Here is a 13,934-nt window from a genome sequence, read left to right as displayed (position 1 = left end):
GATTTTTAGGCGCCGCCGTACTTCCTGCTGGCAGCTGACATTTAATGGGGAATTTTTGTTATCACTCATCATGTTGTCCGTCATGGGATTTTATTGTGTAAGTACTGTTGAAAAAAAAAGAAGTGCCATTATGAATCAAGGACCACGCTGCCCAGTACTCCAACGCACGTTTCGCGTGCAGCCATGTCAGGGTGAGTACAATCTTCTGCAGACTTCAGGCTGCCATAAAATAACTTGTCTTTTTTCACAAACTACAGGACAGACCTGAACTATTTGCTGTAACTGCCACTTGTATATTTTTTCTTCCTGACTGATCGTATGGATACAAGCAGATACTTATATTATGTTTGCATTTATTTCAGGAGACGACCTGCATAACAAAAATTCCATATGAGAAAATATGGCAGGTTGACTGCCAGGTAATGTTATGTCCAGATAATGCAAGAAGCTGTTTAATGATGTGATTGTGCTAAAGATAAATAGGTTTTTTTTAATCTTGTAATTTTCTCAATGTCATAAAACCCCACACACTCTAATGTGAGCGGAAAAATATATTTTCACCCGGCCCTTATTTTCTCACTGCACAACCTTGTTGTGGTGTGGTCTTCTGATAAATGCTACTGCGCCTGTGCCCACCCCTAGTTGCTGCAGCAAAAAAAAAAAGTACTCTACAACAAAATTGCGGCGCAATTGCATCTATCGGTACTTGATAGATGCGCAGCCGACAGCACCATTTTGATGGTGATTTTGTTTTTTTCTTTTCAGCACAGCAATATAATAGGCACTAACTGACAAGTGACAGTGCGCAGGCGCCGCCATTTTGAGGAAGTGACATGTTTTTTTCAAATACACACATTAGTATGTTCATTATTATGTAAACTAGGGGTCCGGTCAGTGGGGGATGAGTGACTGTCAGCAGTCTGCATTATGAATATGTAATCAGAGCACCACATACATAAACCCCGCCTTAGGGGACGAGCATATCATTCACACAAAACTGAAAATAAAGAAACAACCACAAGACGGATTTCATCAACCAAGGTAGCATTTTATTCAGTACAACGGCACCGACCTGACAGTGTCTGTAGATTACTGAGCACAATTCTGCTGACAGGTTCCCTTTAAAGATGATGTCCTATCCATTAGCCACCCCTCCCCACAGCCAGTAGGTGGCCTCAGCCCTCCGGTGACTAATGATTGTGACCAGTGATGAGCAAACGTGATGGGATAAGGTGTTATCCGAGCATGCTCGGGTGCTAACTGAGTGACTTTGGCGTGTTCGAAAAATATGTTCAAGCGCCTGCATGTCTCGCGGTTGTTCGACAGCCACAACACATGCAGGGATTGCCTAAGAAACAGGCGTCCATGCATGTGTTGCGACCGTCGAACAGACGTGAGACATGCAGCTCTGGGGTCTCGAACACATGTTTTGAGCACACCGAAGACACTGTTAACACCCGAGTATGCTCAGATAACACCTTATCCCAGCACATTCGCTCATCACGAATTGTGACATCTTCTCTTCTGGTCCTGCGGAGAAGGTCTGAGAGGAAGCAGATTCCAGGAGTAAGTGTGGTATCTTCTTTTATATATATATATATATATATATATATATATATATATATATATATATATATATATATATATATATAATGTATAAGCATGCTTTCCACTGCTGACTCTTATAGACGAACAGAACCCTTTAACTTCCTCCTCTTGGTCTGAGGAACTTGGCAGCAGGCCATCATTTTCTGTAGTGGAGTTCTGTATTGTGCAATGTTGCTTTTTTTTAATAAATTGTAATGTCTATTAAGTTTTAATAAAAGAGCAATACAGTGTTAAATGCAGATATTCACAAATGAAAGTAGTTGAGCAAGTTTGGAAAGTCAGTTCTTTTGCATTTATTTTCCAGGAATTGCTTGAAGATGATTTGGAAACACCTTTGTTGCCCAAGTATTCTCCAACACCTCTACCTCGTCCGGGAGAACTGTTTGAAGTGGACGTCACACACTTCCAAACACCCAATAAAGTTAGTATATTATATAGTTGCATAGTTTATATAGGTTGAAAAAAAAATCACAGATCCATCAAGTTCAACCTTTCTCCACCAGTTATACATTTTCTATCACATGATTATGATCCACAATGACATTTTTTGTGAGAAAAGCATTCAGCGCTTTTTTAAATCTTATAGTGTCTGCCATTACTACCATTTCTGGTAGGGCATTCCAATCTGACTGTAAAAAACCCTTCCCTATTAAGTGGCTGGGATCTCCTTACCTCCACATGTAATAAATGTCCCATTCCCATGTAAGATCTTTGGAAAGAATAAGGGTGCGTGTCTACAGTCCGTAATGACGGCGCTTTGGACTGAGCGGAAAAACTCGCTCCGCCTAAAGCGCTGCCCCCTTCTGTTTGCGCGATGATTCCGGATGTCTTCATTGCACACATCCGGAATCATCACACCCCACACATAGGGCCCTGTGTTTTACCTTGCAGCGGCGCCACAAGGTAAACAGACATGCTGCGTTCTAAACAGACGCGCCGCATGTCCGTAAACGCAGGGCCGCCGGGTGCGTGTTTGCACGTATAGTGGAGACGGGATTTCATAAAATCCCCTCCACTATGCTGTAACATCTGGACGCTGCGGGTTGAAGCTGCGGTTGTTCGCAGCGTTCAATTCGCAGCTAATCCGGATGTAATCCGGCCCGTGGAAACATACTCAGTCATGTGCCAGTCCTTTGTATTGACCACACATGCATTCATACATATGTGATTTCCTCTGAGACTTTTTTTTCTTACCTAAGCAAGCCCAACTTATCTAATTTCATTATAGGAGGGACCTTCCATCCTATGTAATAATTTAGTTGGCACCTTTTATCTGACTTTTGCTTCCAAATATCTTTTTTTAAATGTGTAGCCCGAATCTTGATTCCATAATCTAGATGTGGCCTCACCAGAGATTTATATAAGGAAAAAAAAATACATTGGGATCATGGGATGTTCTCTTTTTATACACTTAAAAATCTTGTTTGCTTCTCCTGTTCTGTAGCTCCAAGTAGATTTCCATTTAACCCCTCAGCGATCTGAGCTTCGCTCCTATATAGCAGAGCTGATCGAGTTGTGCCAGCTTCTAGTCTCCCATGGAGGCTATTGAAGCATGGCAAAAGTTAAAAAAAAAAAAAAAGTTTAAAAAAAATATATAAAACTTTAAATGAGACCCCCGTTTCGCCCCATTCAAAATAAAACAATAAAAAAAAAATCAACGTACACATATTTGGTATCGCCGCATTTAGAATCTCCTGAGCTATAAAAAAAAGGATTAATCTGCTCGCTAAACGGCGTAGTGAGAATAAATTCGAAACGCCAGAATTGCGTTTTTTTTGTCACCGCGACATTGCATTAAAATGCAATAACAGGCGATCAAAAGAACGTATCGGCACGAAAATGGTATCACTAAAAACGTCAGCTCGGCGCGCAAAAAAATAAGCTGTCACCCGATCCCAGATCACGAAAAATGGAGACGCTACGGGTTTTGGAAAATGGCAAAAAAAAAAATTTTCTTTATAGAGCTTGTTTGGAATTTTTTTTCACCACTTAGATAAAAAAATAACCTAGGCATGTTTGGTGTGTATGAACTCGTAAAGAACTGGAGAATCAAAATGGCAGGTCAATTATAGCATTTAGTGAAACTTGCAAAAAAGCCAAACAAAAAAACAGTGTGGGATTGCACTTTTTTTGCAATTTCACCACACTTGGATTTTTTTTCCTGTTTTCTAGTACATGACCTGCTAAAACCAATAGTGTCTTTCAAAAGAACAGCTCGTCCCTCAAAAAATAAGCCCTCACATGGTCATATTGATGGAAAAATAAAAAAGTTATGGCTCTGGGAAGGAGGGGAGTGAAAAGCGAAAATACTCCTGGTCATGAAGGGGTTAATGTACACTACTCAAAAAATAAAATGGAACAGTTAACAGGTAGAAATGATGGGCAATAAGCAAGACAACCCATAAGAGGAGTGGTTCTGGAGGGGGTAACCACAGACCATTTCTCTGTTCTCATCCTTTTTGCTGTTATTTTGGTCTATTTTGCTTATTGTCATTCCTTCAACCCGAAAGATACTGTACAATAGCAGGAGGCAGTGCCTACAACTAAGAGAAGTTGCTCAGGTAGTGCAGTTCATCCAGGATGGCACATCAATGCAAGCCGTGGCAAGAAGGGTAACTTGTGTCTGTCAGCACAGTGTCCAGTGTTGTGAATTCCGTTCTGGAGCTCCCTCCTGTGGTTGCTAATGGTATTTTTGTGAGTTCTGCCCTTGGGCTCCCTCTGGTGGTTTCGAGCGGAACTGCTGCTCCTTTAGGTAGCTGTAGCAGCTGCCTTCACTGATCGCCTTGCCTGGGTTTGTTATTTAAACCTGCTCTGGGCTTTAGTTCATGCCAGCTGTCAATGTTCTGGGTTGGATTTGGTTCTTTCCTTGGATTTCTCATATGGCCTGTTCTTGTCAGCAAAAGATAAGTTTTTGCTAGTTCTTGTTTGTCCATTTGCTTTGGACTCTATTGCTTTGCAAATATGTCTCTTTTTGTCCAGCTTGTCACTATGTCATATTCAGGCTAGCTGGAAGCTCTGGGGAAGCAGATTTGCCCCTCCACACCGTGAGTCGGTGTGGAGTTCATTTTTGTAAACTCTGCGTGGATTTTGTAGTTTTTTTATACTGACCGCACAGTATCCTTTTCTCTCTGTCTATCAAGTTTAGTATTGGCCTCCTTTGCTGAAATCTGATTTCATTTCTGTGTACGTCATTTCCCTCTCCACTCACAGTCAATATTTGTGGGGGGCTATCTTTCCTTTTGGGGTTTTCTCTGAGGCAAGATAGCTTTCTATTTCCTTCTTTAGGGGTAGTTAGTTCTTAGGCTGTGAAGAGGTGTCTAGGGAGAGTCAGGAACATCCCACGGCTATTACTAGTGTTGTTGTTAGGATTAGGAACTGCGGTCAGTAGAGATACCACCTCCTCAGAGCTCATCCCATGTTGCGTTTTAGCCACCAGGTCATATCAGTGTGGCCTCTTAACCACCAGGTCATAACAGTCCAGTGCATGGAGCAGATAAAAAGGAGACAGGCCAATGCACCCGGAGACATGGAGGAGGGCAACAACCCAGCAGCAGGACCGCTACCACATCCTTTATGCAAAAAAGAACATAAAGAGCAGTGCCAGATTCCTGCAAAATAACCTCCAACAAGCCACTAACATTTGTGCCCGACGTATTGTGCTTACAGGCAATCACCATGGAGGGCAATTGGCATTTGCCAGAGAGCACCAAGATTGGCAAATTTAACATTGGCACCCTGTGCTCTTAACAGATTAGAGCAGGTTCACACTAAGCACATGTGTGAGAGTCTGGAGACCCCGTGGAGAGCGTTCTGCTGCCTGCAACATCCTCCAGCATGAACGGTTTGTCAGTGGGTCAGTAATGGTGTGGGGAATACTTTATTTGGAGGGCCGCACAGCCCTCCATGTGCTCGCCAGAGGTACCTCAGACCCATTGTGAGACCATATGCAGGTGCACTGGGCCCCAGGTTCCTTGTGATGCATGACAATGCTAGGCCTCATGTGGCTGGAGTGTGTCAGAAGTTCCTGCAAGATGAAGGCATTGAAGCTATGGAATGGCCCGCTCGTTCCCCAGACCTGAATCCAATCGAGCACATCAGGGACATCATGTCTCGTTCCATCTACCAACGTCACGTTGCACCACAGACTGTCCAGGGTCCAGGAGTTGACTGATGCTTTAATCCACCTGGAATATTTCATTCTGTGATGCCTAGGATGTGGTATTTTAGTGTTCCCTTTATTTTTTTGAGCCGTGTATATAGATCAATAGGATAACTCTAGATGCTGTGCATTACTCTACATTTATCAACATTAAACCTCACCTGCCATGTGTTATCCCACACAAACCTCTTATCCTGATCATTCTGTAATATTATACTATCAAGCTCAGTTTTATCATCCTACATCGTTTTGTGTCATCAGCAAAGACTGACACTTTTAATGAGTTTGTGGATCGGATTGAGAGTAAAAAGATGTTCAAAAGAATCGGTTGTAGCACAGATCCTTGTGGTCCCCACTGCTGACTTTATCCTTTTTAGAGAATGTACCATTTACCTTATCTTTTTTCTTGCCCCTTAACCAATGTTTGACCCATCTACTTATAGTTTTCCCCAGTCCTTGCTTTTGGAGCTTCAGTATAAGGCTTTTAAGTAGTACAATGTCAAATGCGTTTGCAAAGTTTGGCTTAATCACATCAGCAGAATGTCCAACATCCAGATTTGCACTTATATCTGCTTTCAATCATTCATGGTCCTTCCGATAGAGTTCTTGACAGTTAAACTTCAGAAAGCGAAGTTGCCCCATAGCTTACTGACAGAGAATAACCTTTAGACTTTTCACAAACCCCTTACATGGGTTATCCAGGACTATTACATTTTTTCACTGAAGAGCTAACAGGCAGGTAGTTGCTAACTGCTACCTGCCTGTGATGGCTGGCACCGATCTCTTCCAGCACAGAGCCGTCACAGACTGTTCTTGCCGGCGATTCAACATCGTTCACCTTCGTTGCGTTGATAGAGTAAGGCCATGTTCACACGATCAGTATTTGGTCAGTATTTTACCTCAGTATTTGTAAGCCAAAACCAGGAGTGGGTGATAAATACAGAAGTGGTGACGTGTTTCTATTATACTTTTCCTCTGGTTGTTCCACTCCTGGTTTTGGCTTACAAAGACTGAGGTAAAATACTGACCAAATACTCAATGTATGAGCGTGGCCTAACGGTTTCTCATCCACTCTGCTCGGTTGAGAGGTGTGACTGCCAACGTCATTATGATAGATGTCATGGTGATAGACAGTGAGGAGTCGGCTGTCAATCATCATGACGGCAGTCACAACCTGTCAACAGTGCTGATGAGGAACAGCTGCTTTGTTGACATGGAGTAGCTGAATTTTCAGCAGGAGAGGAAGAAGTGCCTCTGTTAGCAACTACATCCCTGTTTAGCTTTTAGGCATATAGTAAAAAAGACTAAATAGTACTGGAGAACCCCAGCAAAATCTAATGTGTCATTGCTATATTTCTGTCTGTCTGTCTGTCTGTTGACCTGCTGTGACTGCTGCCAGTAAAATGTATCTCTGGCTAGCCATTGTCCATAGTGATGAGGCTTGTATCACACTACAATAGTATCTGTTATGCTGCCTCTCTCAAAGGCTTCCGTCTGAAGCTAAAGGTACCTTCACACTAAACGACTTTGCAACGATAACGATAGTGATCCGTGACGTTGCAGCGTCCTGGATAGCGATATTGTTGTGTTTGACACGCAGCAGCGATCTGGATCCTGCTGTGATATCGCTGGTCGGAGCTAGAAGTCCAGAACTTTATTTGGTCGTCAGATCGGCATGTATCGTTGTGTTTGACAGCAAAAGCAACGATGCCAGCAGTGTTTTACAATGGTAACCAGGGTAAATATCGGGTTACTAAGCGCAGGGCCGCACTTAGTAACCCGATATTTACCCTGGTTACCATTGTAAAAGTAAAAAAAAAACACTACATACTCACCCTCTGATGTCTGTCACGTCCCCTGGCATCCGCGCTGCTGCTCAGAGCTTCCTGCACTGAATGTGTCAGTGCCGGCCGTAAGGCAAAGCACAGCGGTGACGTCACCGCTGTGCTTTAGGGCCGGCGCTCACACAGTGCAGGGAAGCGGACGCGACAGGCACCGGAATGTAAGTATGTAGTGTTTGGGTTTTTTTTACATTTACACTGGTAACCAGGGTAAACATCGAGTTACTAAGCGCGGCCCTGCGCTTAGTAACCCGATGTTTACCCTGGTTACCAGGGGACTTCGGCATCGTTGGTCGCTGGAGAGCTGTCTGTGTGACAGCTCTCCAGCGACCACACAGCGACGCTGCAGCGATCGGCATCGTTGTCGATATCGCTGCAGCGTCGCTTAATGTGACGGTACCTTAAGAAAAGTGAGATTCAGATGGAAGCTCCAATGGAGCCTTTCATTATAATGAGGCATGCGGAGCCCGAAGTCTTCAACTCTGAGTGTTGTTTCACATTTTCTCGGCAATGTCTTTTAAGCAAGATACAGTAATCTATGGGGGCATGGGGCTATTTTGTGCAGCATAAAACATGGCCTTCACCAGAATAAAGTGAACCTATAGTTGTAGACTTTGAGCTCCATTTGCCTTGTTATGCTGAATAGCTTTGTTGGTTTTTAAGTCTGAATCCCATTTTTCTGGGCTTCAAAAAATGGAAGTCCCTAAAGGAGGCCTCAGAAGTGACTGTACCTTAGTGCGACACCAGGCCAAGCCAATCTCTGGACTAGCTGTAACTTATTAAGGAACTTCCTGTGCATTTATAGACTGCTTAGTATTACTACATGTGACATGGCGAAGTGTTGTAGGAGAAAGTTTCTTCTTTGTCAGTGAATACATTTACAACATCAGTACTGACTAGCAATTACTGGACTTAATACTTGTTTTTTTTCAGGTCTTCATTTGTGTTAAGAATGTCAGCGGAGACTATGATCCTCTTAAATCCGCCCTTGATGAAATCAACTCTGATGTGAGCGTATTGCCGCACATAACAGATTTTAGGACAGGTTCGGAGTGTATGTCACAGTCCATGTCTGTAGGGTTTATATGTGGTTTTCAGATGCTGACATTCTCCTTTTCATTTTCAGCTATGCCGTGCCTTGCTCTTTATACCGATGGTGTGTTGTATAGAGCAAAACTGCAGTCCATTAAATCTTACGACCCTGTCACTTGTATTGTGGAATTTGTTGATTATGGAACTTCAAAATTGCTGGATGTTGGCAGGTAATAACAGTATTGCAATTCTTTACCGCAGTATTCATTATTATGGCAAAACGTGTATTTACTTTGACAACTTGTGTCAGAATGACTCTTATGAAAATTTGACACCTTTTCCAATCGTGGGTTCAAAGTCCTCACCGCCCTGCTAGATAAATTCTTTAAGGTGAACCTGTCACCAGGAATAAGGCTGTTATCCTGCAGATATGGGGTTAATCTGCAAGTTAACCCCTTCACCCCCAAGGGTGGTTTGCACGTTAATGACCGGGCCAATTTTTACAATTCTGACCACTGTCCCTTTATGAGGTTATAACTCTGGAACGCTTCAACGGATCCTGATGATTCTGACACTGTTTTCTCGTGACATATTGTACTTCATGATAGTGGTAAAATTTCTTTGATATTACCTGCTTTTATTTGTGAAAAAAAAATTGGCAAAAATTTTGAAAATTTTGCAATTTTTCAACTTTCAATTTTTATACAATTAAATCACAGAGATATGTCACACAAAATACTTAATAAGTAACATTTCCCACATGTCTACTTTACATCAGCACAATTTTGGAACCAAATTTTTTTTTTGTTAGGGAGTTATAAGGGTTAAAAGTTGACCAGCAATTTCCCATTTTTACAACACCATTTTTTTTTAGGGACCACATCTCATTTGAAGTCATTTTGAGGGGTCTATATGATAGAAAATAACCAAGTGTGACACCATTCTAAAAACTGCACCCCTCAAGGTGCTCAAAACCACATTCAAGAAGTTTATTAACCCTTCAGGTGTTTCACAGGAATTTTTGGAATGTTTAAATAAAAATGAACATTTAACTTTTTTTCACACAAAATGTATTTAAGCTCCAATTTGTTTTATTTTACCAAGGGTAACAAGAAAAAATAGACCCCAAAAGTTGTTGTACAATTTGTCCTGAGTACGCTGATACCCCATATGTGGGGGTAAACCACTGTTTGGGCGCATGGCAGAGCTCGGAAGGAAAGGAGCGCCATTTTACTTTTCAATGCAAAATTGACTGGAATTGAGATGGGACGCCATGTTACGTTTGGAGAGCCCCTGATGTGCCTAAACATTGAAACCCCCCACAAGTGACACCATTTTGGAAAGTAGACCCCCTAAGGAACTTATCTAGATGTGTGGTGAGGACTTTGACCCACCAAGTGCTTCACAGAAGTTTATAATGCAGAGCCGTAAAAATAAAAAATCATATTTTTTCAAAAAAATGATATTTTCGCCCCCAATTTTTTATTTTCCCAAGGGTAAGAGAAGAAATTGGACCCCAAAAATTGTTGTACAATTTGTCCTGAGTACGCTGATACCCCATATGTGGGTGTAAACCATTGTTTGGGCGCATGGCAGAGCTCAGAAGGGAAGGAGCGCCATTTTACTTTTCAATGCAAAATTGACTGAAATTGAGATGGGACGCCATGTTGCGTTTAGAGAGCCCCTCATGTGCCTAAACATTAAAACCCCCCACAAGTGACACCATTTTGGAAAGTAGACCCCCTAAGGAACTTATCTAGATGTGTTTTGAGAGCTTTGAACCCCCAAGTGTTTCACTACAGTTTATAACGCAGAGCCGTGAAAATAAATATTCTTTTTTTTTTTCACAAAAATGATTTTTTTAGCCCCCAGTTTTGTATTTTCACAAGGGTAACAGGATAAATTGGACCCCAAAAGTTGTTACCCAATTTGTCCTGAGTACTCTGATACCCCATATGTGGGGGGGAACCACTGTTTGGGCGCATGGCAGAGCTCGGAAGGGAAGGAGCGCCATTTGGAATGCAGACTTAGATGGATTGGTCTGCAGGCGTCACGTTGCATTTGCAGAGCCCCTGATGTACCCAAACAGTGCAAATCCCCCACAATTGACTCCATATTGGAAACTAGACCTCCCAAGGAACTTATCTAGATGTGTTGTGAGAACTTTGAACCCCCAAGTGTTTCACTACAGTTTACAACTCAGAGCCGTGAAAATAAAAAATCTTTTTTTTTTCCCACAAAAATGATTTTTAGCCCCCCAAATTTTTATTTTCCCAAGGATAACAAGAGAACTTCGACCCCAAAAGTTGTTGTCCAATTTGTCCCAAGTACGCTGATACCCCATATGTTGGGGTAAACCCCTGTTTGGGCGCACGGGAGAGCTCTGAAGGGAAGGAGCACTGTTTTACTTTTTCAATGCAGAATTGGCTGGAATTGAGATCGGACGCCATGTCGCGTTTGGAGAGCCCCTGATGTGCCTGAACAGTGGAAACCCCCCAATTATAACTGAAACCCTAATCCAAACACACCCCTAACCCTAATCCCAACGGTAACCCTAACCACACCCCTAACCCTGACACACCCCTAACTCTGATCCCAACCCTAATCCCAACCGTAAATGTAATCCTAACTTTAGCCCCAACCCTAACCCTAACTTTAGCCCCAACCCTAGCCCCAGCCCTAACCCTGGCCCTAACCCTAGTTCTAACCCTAACCCTAGCCCTAATGAGAAAATGGAAATAAATACATTTTTTTAATTTTTTTATTTTTCGCTAACTAAGGGGGTGATGAAGGGGGGTTTGATTTACTTTTATAGCGGGTTTTTTAGCGGATTTTTATGACTGGCAGCCGTCACACACTGAAAGACGCTTTTTATTGCAAAAAATATTTTTTGCATTACCACATTTTGAGAGCTATAATTTTTCCATATTTTGGTCCACAGAGTCATGTGAGGTCTTGTTTTTTGCGGGACGAGTTGACGTTTTTATTGGTAACATTTTCGGACACATGACAGTTTTTGATCACTTTTTATTCCGGTTTTTGTGAGGCAGAATGACCAAAAACCAGCTATTCATGAATTTCTTTTGGCGGAGGCATTTATACCGTTCCACGTTTGGTAAAATTGATAAAGCAGTTTTATTCTTCGGGTCAGTACGATTACAGCGATACCTCATTTGTCATTTTTTTATGTTTTGGCGCTTTTATACAATAAAATCTATTTTATAGAAAAAATATTTATTTATAATATTTATTGCTTTATTCTGAGGACTATCACTTTTTTATTTTTTCTTTGACGCTGTATGGCGGCTCGTTTTTTGCGGGACAAGATGACATTTTCAGCGGTACCATGGTTATGTATATGCGTCTTTTTGATCGCGTGTTATTCCACTTTTTGTTCGGCGGTATGATAATAAAGCGTCGTTTTTTGGCTTGTGGTTTTTTTTTTCTTACTGTGTTCACTGAAGGGGTTAACTAGTGGGACAGTTTTATAGGTTGGGTCGTTACGGACGGGGCGATACTAAATATATGTACTTTTATTGTTTTTTGGGGGGGTTTTAGATAAAGAAATGTATTTATGGAAATAATTTTTTCTTTTTTTTTTTCTTTATGTGGGTCATTCCATGTCAAGTGAACCATTGATTTTTACCACTATATTTTTAATTCTTTTGAGATTTTGTTATTTGGTAATAGTGTGTCAGAGAATGCAAAATGTGAAAAAGAAAAAAATTCTAGATTTTTTTTTTATTTTTTATTGATTTTCAAAGTTCGGAAAAAGTGCGAATTTCGGTGTTGCCTGCCTTTACATTTCTCCCCATAACTCAGGCTAGAAAAGAGATAGAGAAACAAAATAAACACTATTCTACTCAGAACTGTACAGGCTTTCACCAGATATGTCACAAGAGTATCTTTGATAATATTTTACCCATGCGAACGCAAGCGCAAAATTTTAAAACGCATTTCCGGAAAAAACGTTTAATTTAAAAATTTCAAAAACTGCACATGTGCTTGCTATGCTCCTATTCACATCTTTACCAAAATACAAGATGGGATCATGATGGGATCATATTTTAAAAAATAAAACTATTAGTGTCAGTTCAAAAATCTTGATTTCAGATCTGCTCAGCTTGTGGTCTAACAGTGTGGGGCCTAGATTTACCAAATAATCCATGATTGCTAGATATTACTGTATTATTTTATTATGTTAGAGCTTAGAAGCAGGAGAGGACAGAGGAGAAGCTTTGTTAGGGCCCAACCTGAGAATGACCAGGGGTAGACGGTGACTGCAGAGCAGATGACCGGCCGGCAGCTCGGGCCTCCACAGACCGTATTCCCACCAAATCTGAACACCCAGGCAACTCCTCAAATGGAGGGAGAAAAATATTCTTACCATCCAGTCCATGTATTGTACAAACCAGGACTACAGGGAGGAGGAGAGTTTGTTATAACATCAGTTACAGGAAGCAGAACCCGTCACAGGGACTCGGCAATACCGGACTGTCATCCCATGTAGTGGAAATAAAGACAGTGACGTCCATGAAGTGGTAGAAGGCGGCACAAGATCGGCAGTGGATGACACAACTGGTGATGTGACCTGTGAATATGATCGGCGCTGACGGCTACTGGACTCTCCAAAGATTGTGAAAATGAAGACGTAGAAGTGACTTTTCTGCACCGTTTGGTCCAGCGCCGTCCTTTGTGTATCCAGGAAAATCAGACATTGTAAAAGTGAACAAAAATCAGATATTAACTAAGGTGGAGCCGAGCACCATGACAGCCGCACATACTCTGACACAGAAGGAAACGGCCATTGCTAGTGAGCGCTTATGGACAAGATCACATTTCACCCACTAGAAGGGACACATTGATGATAGAAGGCCAGTGTAAAAACCTACTATTAATTGTTTGATTAGTTCATATTTTATAGAACGAGGATTTAACTACTGTACTATTCTTCTTAAACACTTCAGAAATGACAGGTTTAGTGATATATTAGAAAAAAAATTGTTCCATGTATAAATAGGTGGTAGAAATATTGGTTCTTTTAATTTTGTTTTTAACATATAATTAGGATCAGACTGTATTTAGAAAACCACACTTGAGGATGTGATCACCTTTTATCTTTTGGCTTGTTCAATGAATTCAGGTTGAAAATGCTGAGCAAGTTGTTATGATGATTAAGGGCTGTCCCACACGTCCAGATAATTCCGGTACCGGAAACAATCGGTACCGGAATTATCCGTGTCCGTGTGCCCCTACGTTTCTTGTGTACATCAGTGTGTCACACTTGCGGCACA

The 13,934-nt window shown here is 41.6% G+C and overlaps 1 protein-coding gene across 2 annotated transcripts in view; it reads left to right on the top strand.

Annotated features, from left to right (window-relative positions):
• The window catches only part of RNF17 (ring finger protein 17), a 362,040-nt gene that overhangs the window by 331,364 nt on the left and 16,742 nt on the right, over positions 1-13,934 (top strand). For both annotated transcript variants that reach the window (XM_077298329.1, XM_077298328.1), the window contains 4 exons: positions 363-419; positions 1,913-2,029; positions 8,542-8,653; positions 8,735-8,870. In XM_077298329.1, coding sequence (XP_077154444.1) covers positions 363-419; positions 1,913-2,029; positions 8,542-8,653; positions 8,735-8,870 — 422 coding nt within the window. The remainder of the gene's footprint in view (positions 1-362; positions 420-1,912; positions 2,030-8,541; positions 8,654-8,734; positions 8,871-13,934) is intronic.

Source organism: Ranitomeya variabilis, chromosome 3 (genome assembly GCF_051348905.1).
Source record: "Ranitomeya variabilis isolate aRanVar5 chromosome 3, aRanVar5.hap1, whole genome shotgun sequence".
NCBI lineage: Eukaryota > Metazoa > Chordata > Amphibia > Anura > Dendrobatidae > Ranitomeya > Ranitomeya variabilis.
Note: the sequence above shows the minus strand (reverse complement) of the source record. Positions and strands in the feature narration are given on the sequence as shown.